At 40.4% G+C, this 11,568-nt stretch overlaps 4 protein-coding genes across 7 annotated transcripts; 3 read left to right on the forward strand and 1 right to left on the reverse strand.

The window, feature by feature from the left end:
* Nucleotides 1-149: 149 nt before the first annotated feature.
* LOC149734535 (uncharacterized) lies at nucleotides 150-6,094 on the forward strand. 4 transcript variants are annotated; one of them, XM_089880525.1, is made up of 28 exons: nucleotides 150-386; nucleotides 601-882; nucleotides 947-1,011; nucleotides 1,163-1,279; nucleotides 1,415-1,567; nucleotides 1,793-1,917; nucleotides 1,971-2,148; nucleotides 2,330-2,461; nucleotides 2,519-2,620; nucleotides 2,668-2,760; nucleotides 2,816-3,013; nucleotides 3,068-3,158; nucleotides 3,213-3,394; nucleotides 3,448-3,593; nucleotides 3,646-3,733; nucleotides 3,783-3,885; nucleotides 3,951-4,105; nucleotides 4,164-4,299; nucleotides 4,352-4,447; nucleotides 4,539-4,657; nucleotides 4,738-4,850; nucleotides 4,904-4,974; nucleotides 5,028-5,106; nucleotides 5,191-5,322; nucleotides 5,376-5,451; nucleotides 5,509-5,600; nucleotides 5,792-5,846; nucleotides 5,905-6,094. In XM_089880525.1, exons 2-28 carry the CDS (start codon nucleotides 667-669, stop codon nucleotides 6,002-6,004), a joined length of 3,213 nt encoding a protein of 1,070 aa, XP_089736651.1. In that variant the 5' UTR covers nucleotides 150-386; nucleotides 601-666; the 3' UTR covers nucleotides 6,005-6,094. The 4 variants fall into 4 exon arrangements, with proteins under 4 accessions (XP_089736651.1, XP_089736653.1, XP_089736652.1 ...); XM_089880526.1 differs by lacking the exon at nucleotides 150-386 and having other exon boundaries at nucleotides 460-882; nucleotides 5,031-5,106; XM_089880527.1 differs by lacking the exons at nucleotides 150-386; nucleotides 4,352-4,447 and having other exon boundaries at nucleotides 459-882.
* A 119-nt stretch (nucleotides 6,095-6,213) lies between these two features.
* LOC149734536 (NADH dehydrogenase [ubiquinone] 1 alpha subcomplex assembly factor 3-like) lies at nucleotides 6,214-6,936 on the forward strand. The gene has a single exon (XM_089880580.1). It carries the CDS (start codon nucleotides 6,214-6,216, stop codon nucleotides 6,763-6,765), a length of 552 nt encoding a protein of 183 aa, XP_089736706.1. The 3' UTR covers nucleotides 6,766-6,936.
* LOC149734537 (eukaryotic translation initiation factor 3 subunit H-like) lies at nucleotides 6,871-9,866 on the forward strand. The gene is made up of 7 exons (XM_089880566.1): nucleotides 6,871-7,008; nucleotides 7,190-7,343; nucleotides 7,755-8,022; nucleotides 8,336-8,485; nucleotides 8,790-8,904; nucleotides 9,142-9,280; nucleotides 9,484-9,866. The coding sequence occupies exons 1-7, from the start codon at nucleotides 6,961-6,963 to the stop codon at nucleotides 9,576-9,578; spliced, it is 969 nt and encodes a 322-aa protein (XP_089736692.1). The 5' UTR covers nucleotides 6,871-6,960; the 3' UTR covers nucleotides 9,579-9,866.
* Nucleotides 9,627-11,508, reverse strand: LOC149734538 (cysteine desulfurase-like). The gene has a single exon (XM_089880553.1). The coding sequence runs from the start codon at nucleotides 11,432-11,434 to the stop codon at nucleotides 10,094-10,096; it is 1,341 nt and encodes a 446-aa protein (XP_089736679.1). The 5' UTR covers nucleotides 11,435-11,508; the 3' UTR covers nucleotides 9,627-10,093.
* Nucleotides 11,509-11,568: the final 60 nt, after the last annotated feature.

The raw sequence follows: 11,568 nt of genomic DNA on the forward strand, positions 1-11,568 counted from the left end.
TGTTTATGATCTCATATGCAAATAAAACAACCCGACAGTACGCATGAGGTGTATGCTGTGTATATATATTACATATATCGTTGCAACTAATGTTTTTGTTAACATGAATGAGTAAATTTTTTTACCAGGTTTATTATACAGGCTTGTACCTCAAGAATAATCATCAGTGGCTTTGGGTCTGTACATGAATGAACCCCTAAACTCCCAGCAACGAGCTTTGAACCCGCGGTATGAGGGTGGAACTAAAGTACGTACAGGAGTAGCATCCCGGTGGCTCAAGGACGCTATATTTGTATGCTGTTTGTTACGTCATCAATCGGTGACTATAACGAATAATAACCACATATTATGACGTAACAATTGGTGGCGTTGGTGACAGAGTGTTGGTAAGTACGTCACAAAGGGTTCTCCAATGCATTGTCTTAATTGTTATCGAATTTAATTAGCGCGAAGTTAAGTGTCATTGAAACAACCAGCACTGTTACGTCACAATGCTATAGTTCCAGAACAACATCGCGTTTCATTTTATTGTATTTGTTTGTGACGTAGTTATTCAGACGTTCTGTAGTTCAGGTTTATTATTATTACGTCACAATACAGGTTTGTGTCATCAGATTGTTACGTCGTATGCCGCGGAATAATGACGTACATATGACGCAATAATCAATGACATCAAGAAGACGGTTGGCGATTGTTACTGGAACAATCATTTGTGTCGTCATAATCCTTGCTACGTCACTATCAATAATACGTATTGTGACGTCATACTCATCAAGTTTGGATCGCATTGTTGGAAAACAAATCGTTTATGACGTCGAACGACGTCACAGGGATAAAATAAGACATCGAACAATTGGAAGAAGGAAGCGATCGACAGAAGGGGTTTGTGACGTCATTTTTATCTTTGTTTTGTGACGTCACTATATCCAAATTACAAAATTTGCAGAGCGGAAATGACGTATGTGACGGAAACATTTGCAACCATGGCAACTGTTCGAATACCGACGATGGGTGGGTGGTGTGACGTCATATATTACGTCATGTATTCTGTACTTAATATGTCATATATAATGGAACATAATGTACAGCCACACATTGGGTCATCATCTTTATTATTTACATGTTGTGGCTCCACCTTATATTTACTATCATTTATTCCAAGGGTGGAATGCGATTGCGACATCGGTTGGGTTGGGGAGAGATGCGAAGAGGAAGATCCATGTGGGGGGAATCCGTGTTTACATGGGGGTAGCTGTGTTAATGTGGGGGTCAAATACAGGTGAGGGATGTGTGACGTAGGTGTGACGTCATTAATGTGGGGGTCCGGAGAGTTTTATCTAAATGATGAAGTGTTTGTTTAAACTTTGATTAATTGTTTTCCATAAGTATGACGTCATTGATGGGTGTATTACAGGTGTTCATGCATCGTTGGTTTTACCGGTGACGTATGCGAGCATGACGTCAACGAGTGTTGGTCGAACCCGTGTGGAAATAACGGGGAATGCGTGGATCTGATTGGTCGGTTTGAATGCAAGTGTTTTGCAGGGTGGGAGGGCGACACCTGCCGGTGAGTTGAAGGTGTAATAACAATAATGAGTAAAATGTATTAAAATATGTTTTCAATCCCTTTTATCGCCCTATTTAATAGTAAACAAAGAATATTTACACAAATGTAAAATCGTCCTATTAAGAACCACTGGGTGGAGTTATTACAACCCAGTAGTCAAACACAACATATGCATTATGCCACAAACATTTTACTAGCATTGTGATCATAATATTAACGTCACAGAGAAGACGTCGACGAGTGTTCTAGCAATCCATGCGAGCATGGATCTAGCTGTATGACGTCATCAAAGAACGATTATTACAAATGTCTGTGTGTTCCAGGTTACACTGGGGTCAACTGTGAAACGGGTTTGTTACGTCATATACATGCCATTATCATATTATGATGTAACAATTAACAGATATTGACGATTGTACGTCACACCCATGTAACAATGGTGGTTCTTGTATTGATGACGTCAATAGTTACCATTGTTCTTGCATAATTGGCTTTGTTGGTGATCATTGTGACGTAGACATGAACGAATGCGATTCACAACCTTGTCATAATAATGGGACTTGCATTGATCTCGTTGGAAGGTGGAGTACAAGTATTTCCCAGTATACGTATTCATTATAAAGTATGTTTAAGATTATTCATTATATTTATATCATTACTAAGATGTTTCAATATTATTCTTTATGTAAAATTTTTTCCCGATTTTTTTGACTTTTCCCACTCTTTCCTGTATGATGACGTCATGTTGACCTTTGAACCAAGGTTCAAATGTGAATGCCCTCCCGGGTTCGTAGGTCACGTGTGTGATATCGACACGGATGAGTGCGCGAGCCAACCATGCGTGAACGGGGGGATTTGCGAGGATCTGATTGGTGGATATCGTTGCTTGTGCGGGTATGACGTGATGATGACGTCATGATTACGTGACTTATGATATATATATGTATACAGGCCTGGTTGGAGCGGTGACGTATGCAGTGATGACGTGAACGAGTGTTTAAGTTCTCCATGTCGTCATGGTTACTGCACACAACATCAACATAATGCTTATAGGTGAGTCATCAATGACGTAATATGACGTAATAAACAGCATTGTTTAGATGCGATTGCAACAATGGATGGAGCGGTACCGATTGTGACTTAGACATCGATGAATGCGAAAACAATCCGTGTGCGAATCACGGTACATGCGTGTAAGTGACGTCATAATGCATATTATTCCAACAGTGATCTATTATGACGTAACAGGAACAACGATGGAAGCTTCTTTTGTGATTGTCTTCGGGGTTACTCGGGGTCAACATGTTCTGATGACGTCAACGAATGTACGTCATCACCGTGTCGTAACGGCGGGACGTGTAATGACGTCATAGGCGGTTATAATTGCAATTGTCAACCTGGTTATGACGGAATGAACTGCGATAATGACGTCGATGAATGTAAAAGGTATGCGTTGTGACGTCTTAATAATTCATTGTTGTGATATCAATATTACGTCAGCAATCCTTGCGCCAATCACGGTCGTTGTATTGATCACGTGGGTGGCTTCGAGTGTTCATGCATGAGTGGTTTCATCGGCGACTATTGTGAGGTAATAATGAATAATCCATTCATCCATTGTTTTACGATTATGATGTCATAATAGGAAGAACTAAACGAATGTCTTAGTTCTCCATGTAACAATGGTGGTACATGCATCGATGAACGCGATCGATGGAAGTGCGCATGCGCAGTAGGTTACCATGGAGATATGTGCCAGTATGACGTCAACGAGTGTCATAGCAACCCTTGTCGTAATGACGCAACATGTGTTGATGACGTAGCAAGGTAGGTTGGTGACGTGATCAAATTTGAGTTAACTTGATTGTGACGTAACACAGCTACCATTGTTCCTGCGTTTCCGGATTCACCGGAAGTCTCTGTGACGTCAACATTAACGATTGTGACGTCAACCCTTGTAAGAACAATGGTCATTGTGACGACAGAGTTGACGGCTTCGCGTGTTGGTGTCAACCCGGATTTTCAGGTCATTATGACGTAGTAATATATATATGACGTCATAATGGTTATTGTTACAGGAGAATCGTGCGAGATTGAAATCAACGAATGTGAATCGAACCCGTGTGCGAATAATGGAACATGTGATGACGTCAACAATGGATATCGGTAAGTATCCATTGTTTAATATTACAGAACAAACAATCGAATATTCTAGATGTGTTTGTCAACCCGGGTATAATGGGGTCCATTGCGAGGGAACAATCACTGTCTGTGACGTCACTTCATGTTTGAATGGGGGAAGCTGCATCGAGAAAGAGGTATTGTGACGTAACAATCTTTGTATTTTGTGACGTAAAAATTGTAATATAATGTTCACCACCAGGGAGCGTACGTGTGCAACTGCATGGCGGGGTTCGAAGGTCGATATTGTGACGTCAACATAGATGATTGTGACGCAGTAACATGTCATAATGGAGGATCGTGCGTTGATAAAGTCAACGATTTCTGGTGTTTGTGTCGGGAGGGTTACCATGGAAAGTATGTGACGTAATATTTGTGACGTCATCGTGACGTAAATAACGTCATACATGGTTAGGTTATGCAACGACACGAGCGAGGCAGATTGGAATCAAACAATGTCGTATGTGACGTCATTATTACCGTGTGTCGTCATAATACTAGCCGCAATGATAATCGTCATCGTTTATTTTCGAGGGAGGAAAAAATCCCAAGTAAGTCACGTGAGGTGTTGTGATAATTGTGGTCGTGACGTCATAATCACAGGTGACGTCAGTGGAGAGCGCGACCAATCGCAAGCCTTCAAACTTTCAACCAATCAGTAACGGTGTTGCAAACCACGTGACTTGTCCAGTTGCTCAGGTGACGTCATGGTTTTGTGACGTAATATTATTAACACTGACGTAATAATATGATTAGTGACGCGATAAATATTAATTGTGACGTAACACAGGTGAATGCATACGATTATTACACGACACCTGTGATCGCTCAACCGTATCCAACCATGACGTTGCATGACGTCAATGATGACGTATTTTTGGAAGCCAATCAGATCGCGGCTGAGCTGAGGTGGAATAACTGTTGTTGTTTCCCAACGTGTTTTACCGATTGCCGTTTTGATGTTTTTTTAATTGACTTGAATATTTTAGGAAGAAACCGACGAAGCGGAACCGAACCAAGGAAGAGAAAAGAGAAAGGAACGAAATGAAGCGGAAGTTACGTCATATGCAGAAGATTAAGCAAATGACGTCATCAAACAATGGTCAGTCACGTGGTTAACAATATGTTGATTATATGACATCACACGTTTTGCAGATCGTAACGTCAAACCGGATGTGACGAAACAAAACGAAAATTCGCAAAGAAGAAAATCTTCGAATAAAAGCGTAAGTATTTATGACGTCATTATGGCGTAAGAATAACATTTATGACGTCACAGAAGCATAAAAAAGACGATTGTCCTCCAAATTTCATCCCAAGTCCAGATGTTAATCGAACATCGAAATCATATGACGCAGGTAAAATGTACTTGTGACGTTATCCTATGACGTCATGTTTGTGACGTGATTATGACCTTATATTTGTGACGTCATACTTTTCAGATGAAGAAAGTTCTAGACGAAAATCTGACAAACGGAAATCGCGGAAGAATTCGATTAATCGAGAAGAAAATAAAGCAAGTGTTGTGACGTCACCGAATGATGACGTCGCGAAGATAAACGGAGGAATACGAAGTAACATTATTTTTATTTGTTTATAATTTTTATCCTAATTGTTGACATCCCAGGGGAACAAACGTTTATGTTTCCCAACAATCCCGACTTGGTGACCGAACAAACGTTTCAAGTTTCAAACAAAGAAAAGTAAGTGACGCCATAATCAATTGTTGCATCACCAATAATATTTATACGTAAAAATAGGAATGTAAACAACAAATCAAACTTCGGGCTATCACGTGACCAAACTATTTGCTATCCGAGATTACCGCGTGGTGGTATCCAAGAGCAGAGAGGTATTTCAATATTTGACCCTTATTATCAAGTCATTTTGCTGCTAATTTTACTCATAGCGTGTTTTAACGACTGTCGTTTTGCTGCTAATTTCCTTTTCTTTGTTGTTTTAATTAATTTTATATTCGCTATTGTACTCGAAGTGATCAAAAATGTGTTTCTGCAAGATTATCAATGTATTATTACGTCATAGGCGAGCTTTATTACAACAAACTACCAGCGCGAGAGGTTACCGGAGAAGCGGGAAGGTTAAGTCGATATTTATTCATAAAAACATTAAAAATTTTATAATTTTCCTTGTTACAGGTCTGACCCAGTGACAAACACCCATGGTTACGTCACAAACAAACATCGACGAAGAAGCTCTGACGTATCGATGTCACGCATCGCTGCCTTCAAATATTGACTACCTCTGTTATAGAAATCGTATTTTTTCTTGTGTTTGTAAAATAAAATATTTTCCTCTAAAAATATAAATAAAATATTACTCCCCGTATTTCACCCGTATGCGCAACTACTATTAGCGGTAACAATTTTAAGCAAAACATAAACATCTTATACAAACATAGAAATCATATAAATAGCCAGCATGTGTTGAATTTTTGACAATTAACAATGAATGCTGTGTTACGTCATAATAGGTTTGGATACGTAATAAAGAAGCTTGCATCGCGATGCTACGGAAGTTTAGATTTCGATCAATTCGAAGACGTTGCGAATAAAACGACTATGACGTTGACATCGGGCGATAGTGACGTTGACCCATTGTTAATCACTGGATTGTACAAAGGCGGTTTCGCGTTCCAAGCGACGACGTTGCATTGTCCTGTAACAATCGTCCGTGACGTCATATTCAAGTGGAACGTGACGTCACCGGAGGAAGTGACGTCAGAGAGCTTATCAATTTTCCACATGATTTATCCCAAGATTGACATGGTTGTCATAGGAACCGGTGACGTAGTTGCTTCTTTGCGCCCTCATGTGGTGGAAGATATGAGAAAGCTCGGCATTGGGTGTGAGGTCCAATCAACGAGAAACGCAGCCGGAACGTTCAATCTCTTGAGGTCCGAAAGGAGGATGCTGGTCGCTGCAGCCTTGATACCGCTGTCTTTGGACGATAACGAAACTTTGTTTCTACCAAAACATAAACGATACCAGATCGAATAATTAATTTATTATCTTTATATTATCTTTATTTGGTCATCATTATTATTGTCCCACTATGGCTGGTGATCTGTTATCAGTGAGCCATAAGGATGATTTTGTGACCCAAATTATCGCCACCTAAATAGTGGTTTCTTTATTATGACAATATTATTATTTATTTCTTGTTTTTTTAGATAAATTTAAAATATTTATAAAATGGATGATTCTGGGTCCGTGGTGAAGAATGTTCAGATTGATGGATTGGTGGGTTTTATAAGATCTTTATGTGGTTTATAAGACTCTGACAGAGGAAACATTGGAATAAAATTAACGTGTTTATTACAGAAGTGATATTAACATTTTGCGAACTTTGGCCTATATCCCCAGTCCTTGACAAGGACCTCACCCATATCGACCACGCCTTGTAACTGTAACCCCCTCACAGGTTGTGTTGAAGATGGTGAAACATTGTGAGGAAGACAGTGGAGGGCCGGAGCTCGTACAAGGCGTGCTACTTGGCCTCGTTGTGGGTGAGACACTAGAGGTCACTAACTGCTTTCCTTTCCCGAGGACTTCGGATACTTCCGATTTCGATGAAGGTATATTGTTTCTATGTTGGTAGTATAATATTTCTATGTTGGTAGTATAATATTTCTGTGTTGGTAGTATAATATTTATATGTTGGTAGTATATATTGTTTCTATGTTGGTAGTATATTGTTTCTATGTTTAAAAATGCTGGTTACAAAAAACCTGGCTACTTTACATGTCCATGCAGATGTCTACGTGCTAAGGCTTTTTATATTTTTGTGTGTATTGGTCACAAAAACACCAGAGTTGCTGCAGTTAAACTTTGGCTACAACATTAATCAATATATTTTCGAATTAATATTAAGTTGAAATCAATGTTTTCACTTCAATTTTAAACCAGTCTTGGTGAATACATGACCAACATAACAGCAACTATTGTTGGGAGAGATTCACAATTTACTGAAATTATTTATTATCCAGTTGCCTATCAGATGGACATGATGCGGTCGTTACGACACGTAAACATCGATCATTTACACGTGGGGTGGTATCAATCATCGAATCATGGCAACTTCATCAACAGAACCTTCTTCGATTCACAATTCTCGTATCAATCGGCCATCGAGGAATCGGTGGTTCTTATATACGACCCGTTGAAAACAAGCCAAGGTAGTTTGTCACTCAAGGTGTTCAGATTAACCAAGAAGATGATGGAGATGTATAACTCACGGCAGTTCAACTTGGATGTGTAAGTTGGGTGGATTGTTATCATTGTAATGTCTGGCGACAGGGTTTATAGGCTCATTGCTGCCACCTTCGGGAACATATATGTCCTGGGGTTAGTGGTAATATGGGTTTAAGACTTGGCACTTAACGGCAATTACTCCAACCCAGTAGTCACTAATGGGTTATCTAAATTTTCAGCCATACAGATTAACAATCACCCACAAAGTTACATACGTGGTAACTCGTAAGCGGGCATGAGGTGTATGAAACAGAACACTTGTGTTATAACGAGCGTCGTTACCCGCCATTCGAAGATAAATGAGTTACACCCACAGAGTGAAGAAAGAAGGTCTTGGGTTCGAGGGAATGTATGAAGAAGTTCCCGTCCACATCAAGAACTCCCCTCTTACTAGTTTGTTGACGCTTAAGTTGAACAAAGAGAATCCGACGCCTGAGCGAGTTGAGTACCTTAACCTTTCCCACAGGTGGGTGCTGCATGCTCGCAAGTTGGTTATGATGCGTTAATGCATCTTGTGGCATTATATTGTGTATTTGTATACATCATACTTGTTTTGATAAGCCATGGTATAGTACTTACCGAACTCTAACCTGGAGGTAATAGGTTCAAGGCTCGACGATGGTATCATTGTGGGCGTGTGTCTTTGTGCAAGACATTTTTAATGGCAAACCCTGGTAATGTCCCCATGTGTGGCGGATGAATCCATAAAATCTTCCACACTTATATAATGTTGACTATTTGTATTATGACATCATAATGTTCATTGTTAGTTCATCATTGGAGCGTCAGCTACGCTTGATGATGTCATCAGTTGATGACCTCACACAGGAGAGTCAACGGTTCGTTCAATATCAACGATCGGCGGGCAAGCAACATCAGAATAAGGTGAGGGTTCTGATGTTATGATCGTTGGTGTAAAACATATAATACCAACGTGTTGAGGTGAAATCCTATGTATTATCGTTTTAGTTTTAACTTTACCCTCATTTTTAATGGTTTCATATGGTTGCAAATTATGGAAATAAAACTTCTGTTTAAAAATGTTTCCCCAGATATTGTGAAAAAATAATAAAACGTTCAATCGTTTCGTTAACATTAGCATTACATTAATTCATACCATAGTTACTCTACATGCAACGTCGAGCGACGGAAAACGCAGCAAGGACCCAACGTGGGGAACCCCCCCTCCCCGACGAAGATATTAACAAAGTCGTTCGTCCGTTGCAACAACCGTCACGCATCGACGCTCTTCTCGCTGCAGGTTATTACTTTAGGCCTTATGCTATTTTTAATTACCTCGATTTTAAACATAACTTTTTTGTATTATTCAATTTCCATAATTAATTCAGTGAATTCAGTGTACCAGATTAGCACAAAACGGCTATTTTAACTCTTGTAACCCAACAACCCTATTTAAAAATTATTTATAAATTATCGCCTAATAATATCACACCCCCCCCCCAGGCCAAGTATCCGCATTCTGCGACAAAGTTAGTTCGTTCTCCACCCAAAGTTTGGGCCGGATATTTATGGCGCAAGCATTGGATAACAAGGAATAATGTGTTGCGCATCACTGGTGTGGAAATCGTGGGAAACACTGCTAGGAGTTTGTTGTTTTTGTCGTTTTATTGATGATCAGAATAAAAGGAAAAGTCACGTGGAAGAAATTGTTGAAGTTATTTGGAAGTTTACGTGGCAGATTTTATTCAAAGTTTTTACCAAGATGTTTAAGGCTAATTCAATTCACTATTTAGCTAAAATACCCAAACTGTACAAAAAGATATTTGTGTCCTGTTTTGCAGTTTCTTTCGTAAAAGATTTAATTAAAAATACATTTAGAAATGTCATTGATTGTGATGATGCAAGTTGCATTGTGATGTCATAAGAGATTAATATAAACAATTAGTGAACCCTGGTATGGCTGAAAAGTCTGTATTACAATATCCCTGGTAGCAGAAGCAACAACAAGAATGAAACATCATACAACCCATTACCAACATTAGTGTTGAACCATAGAAACAACATTAATGTTGAACCATAGAAACAACATTAGTGTTGAACCATAGAAACAACATTAGTGTTGCGTCCACTCAATCTTCGATAGGTCAATCCCTTCTTCCTCCATCTCCCACAAAGGACTCAAATCCCTTAGTTTGTTCACTTGTTCAACCACTCGTTCCACCGTGTAATCGATCTCTTCAACCGTCGTGAATCTTCCGATGCCAAATCGGATCGAAGAGTGCGCGAGGACGTCGTCAGAGCCCGTGGCGCGCAGTACATACGAAGGCTCTAGGGAGGCTGAGGTGCACGCCGAGCCCGATGACAGCGCGAGGTCCTTAAGAGCCATTAATAAACTTTCTCCCTCCACGTGTGAGAACGATAAGTTGACACATCCAGGGTAACTATCAACGGGGTCACCGTTACGAATCACCCCTTTCAATTGGCTTGTTATTTTATGAATCAATCGCTTCGATAAATGATTGACATGCGCGTGATCAAACTCCATGTCCATCGAAGATATTCGACATGCCTCACCGAGCCCGATGACCAGCGGGGCAGGGACAGTCCCACTCCTGATACCACGTTCCTGCCCTCCCCCGCTTTGCAACGGCTCGACACGAACACGAGGCCTTCTCCTTATATATATCGCGCCCACCCCCTTAGGCCCGTACACCTTATGCCCACTAATGGACAGCAGGTCGATTTTCATCTCGTTAACATCGATTGGGATTTTCCCAACAGCTTGTGCTGCGTCCGTGTGAAGGAAAACTTTGCGTTCCCGACACATCTCGCCAATCTCAGCCATCGGTTGTTTGGAGCCGATCTCATTATTGACGAAGATGATCGAAACTAATGAAGTGTCGGGTTGAAACGATTCCTCGAGGACTTTCAGATCAACGATGCCGTTTGGCTTGACGGGGAGGTAAGTTACTTTGAACCCCTCGTTCTCGAGCGCTCGGCATGAATCAAGGACACATTTATGTTCGATCTGTGTCGTGATAATGTGTTTCTTCTTCTGTGAGTAAAATCTTCCAACCCCCTTCACTGCGAGGTTGTTCGACTCTGTGGCGCCACTAGTGAAGATGATTTCACGAGGATCAGCATTGATGACGTCAGCAACTTGTTGCCTAGCAACTTCAACCGCATCTTCCGCCTGCCATCCGTATGCATGTGTCCTGCTGTGTGGGTTGCCGTAATAACTAACGTAGTAACTCATCACTTTGTCCAATACTCTAGGATCAAGGGGGGTGGTGGCTTGTGCATCCATGTATAATGGTCGAAGCTTTTCGTTCCATTCTGTGTGGCCTTTGTCTATAGTTGCCTGCGCGACGCTGCGCTCTTTATGACGTAACAAACTAGTTGAAAAACTTCGAGATCGAACGACTGAAATAACTTTTTGCGATGATCGAATCATTTTAGTTTTGCTGCGAACTTTTAACTCATGTGGTTTTGTTTTGAGAAATATATAATATTGTATTTCTATGATTGAACAGCTGGATTTAGCAAAGGCATGAGAAAATAGAAATCTTGTAATCGTGACTTATCGGG

This window comes from Ciona robusta, chromosome 7, assembly GCF_009617815.1.
Source record: "Ciona robusta chromosome 7, ASM961781v2".
NCBI classification, from domain to species: domain Eukaryota; kingdom Metazoa; phylum Chordata; class Ascidiacea; order Phlebobranchia; family Cionidae; genus Ciona; species Ciona robusta.

What these genes read in the sequence shown, in the direction of transcription:
- LOC149734538 (XM_089880553.1), bottom strand. Translation starts at nt 11,434, where the DNA reads ATGATTCGATCATCGCAAAAAGTTATTTCAGTCGTTCGATCTCGAAGT.
- LOC149734536 (XM_089880580.1), top strand. Translation starts at nt 6,214, where the DNA reads ATGAATGCTGTGTTACGTCATAATAGGTTTGGATACGTAATAAAGAAG.
- LOC149734535 (XM_089880525.1), top strand. Translation starts at nt 667, where the DNA reads ATGACATCAAGAAGACGGTTGGCGATTGTTACTGGAACAATCATTTGT. An exon ending in GCGAATCACGGTACATGCGT is followed by an intron (nt 2,761 to 2,815) that starts GTAAGTGACGTC and finishes ATGACGTAACAG; the next exon opens with GAACAACGATGGAAGCTTCT. An exon ending in TGGTATCCAAGAGCAGAGAG is followed by an intron (nt 5,601 to 5,791) that starts GTATTTCAATAT and finishes ATTACGTCATAG; the next exon opens with GCGAGCTTTATTACAACAAA.
- LOC149734537 (XM_089880566.1), top strand. Translation starts at nt 6,961, where the DNA reads ATGGATGATTCTGGGTCCGTGGTGAAGAATGTTCAGATTGATGGATTG. An exon ending in CGGCAGTTCAACTTGGATGT is followed by an intron (nt 8,023 to 8,335) that starts GTAAGTTGGGTG and finishes TTACACCCACAG; the next exon opens with AGTGAAGAAAGAAGGTCTTG. An exon ending in TACCTTAACCTTTCCCACAG is followed by an intron (nt 8,486 to 8,789) that starts GTGGGTGCTGCA and finishes GTTCATTGTTAG; the next exon opens with TTCATCATTGGAGCGTCAGC.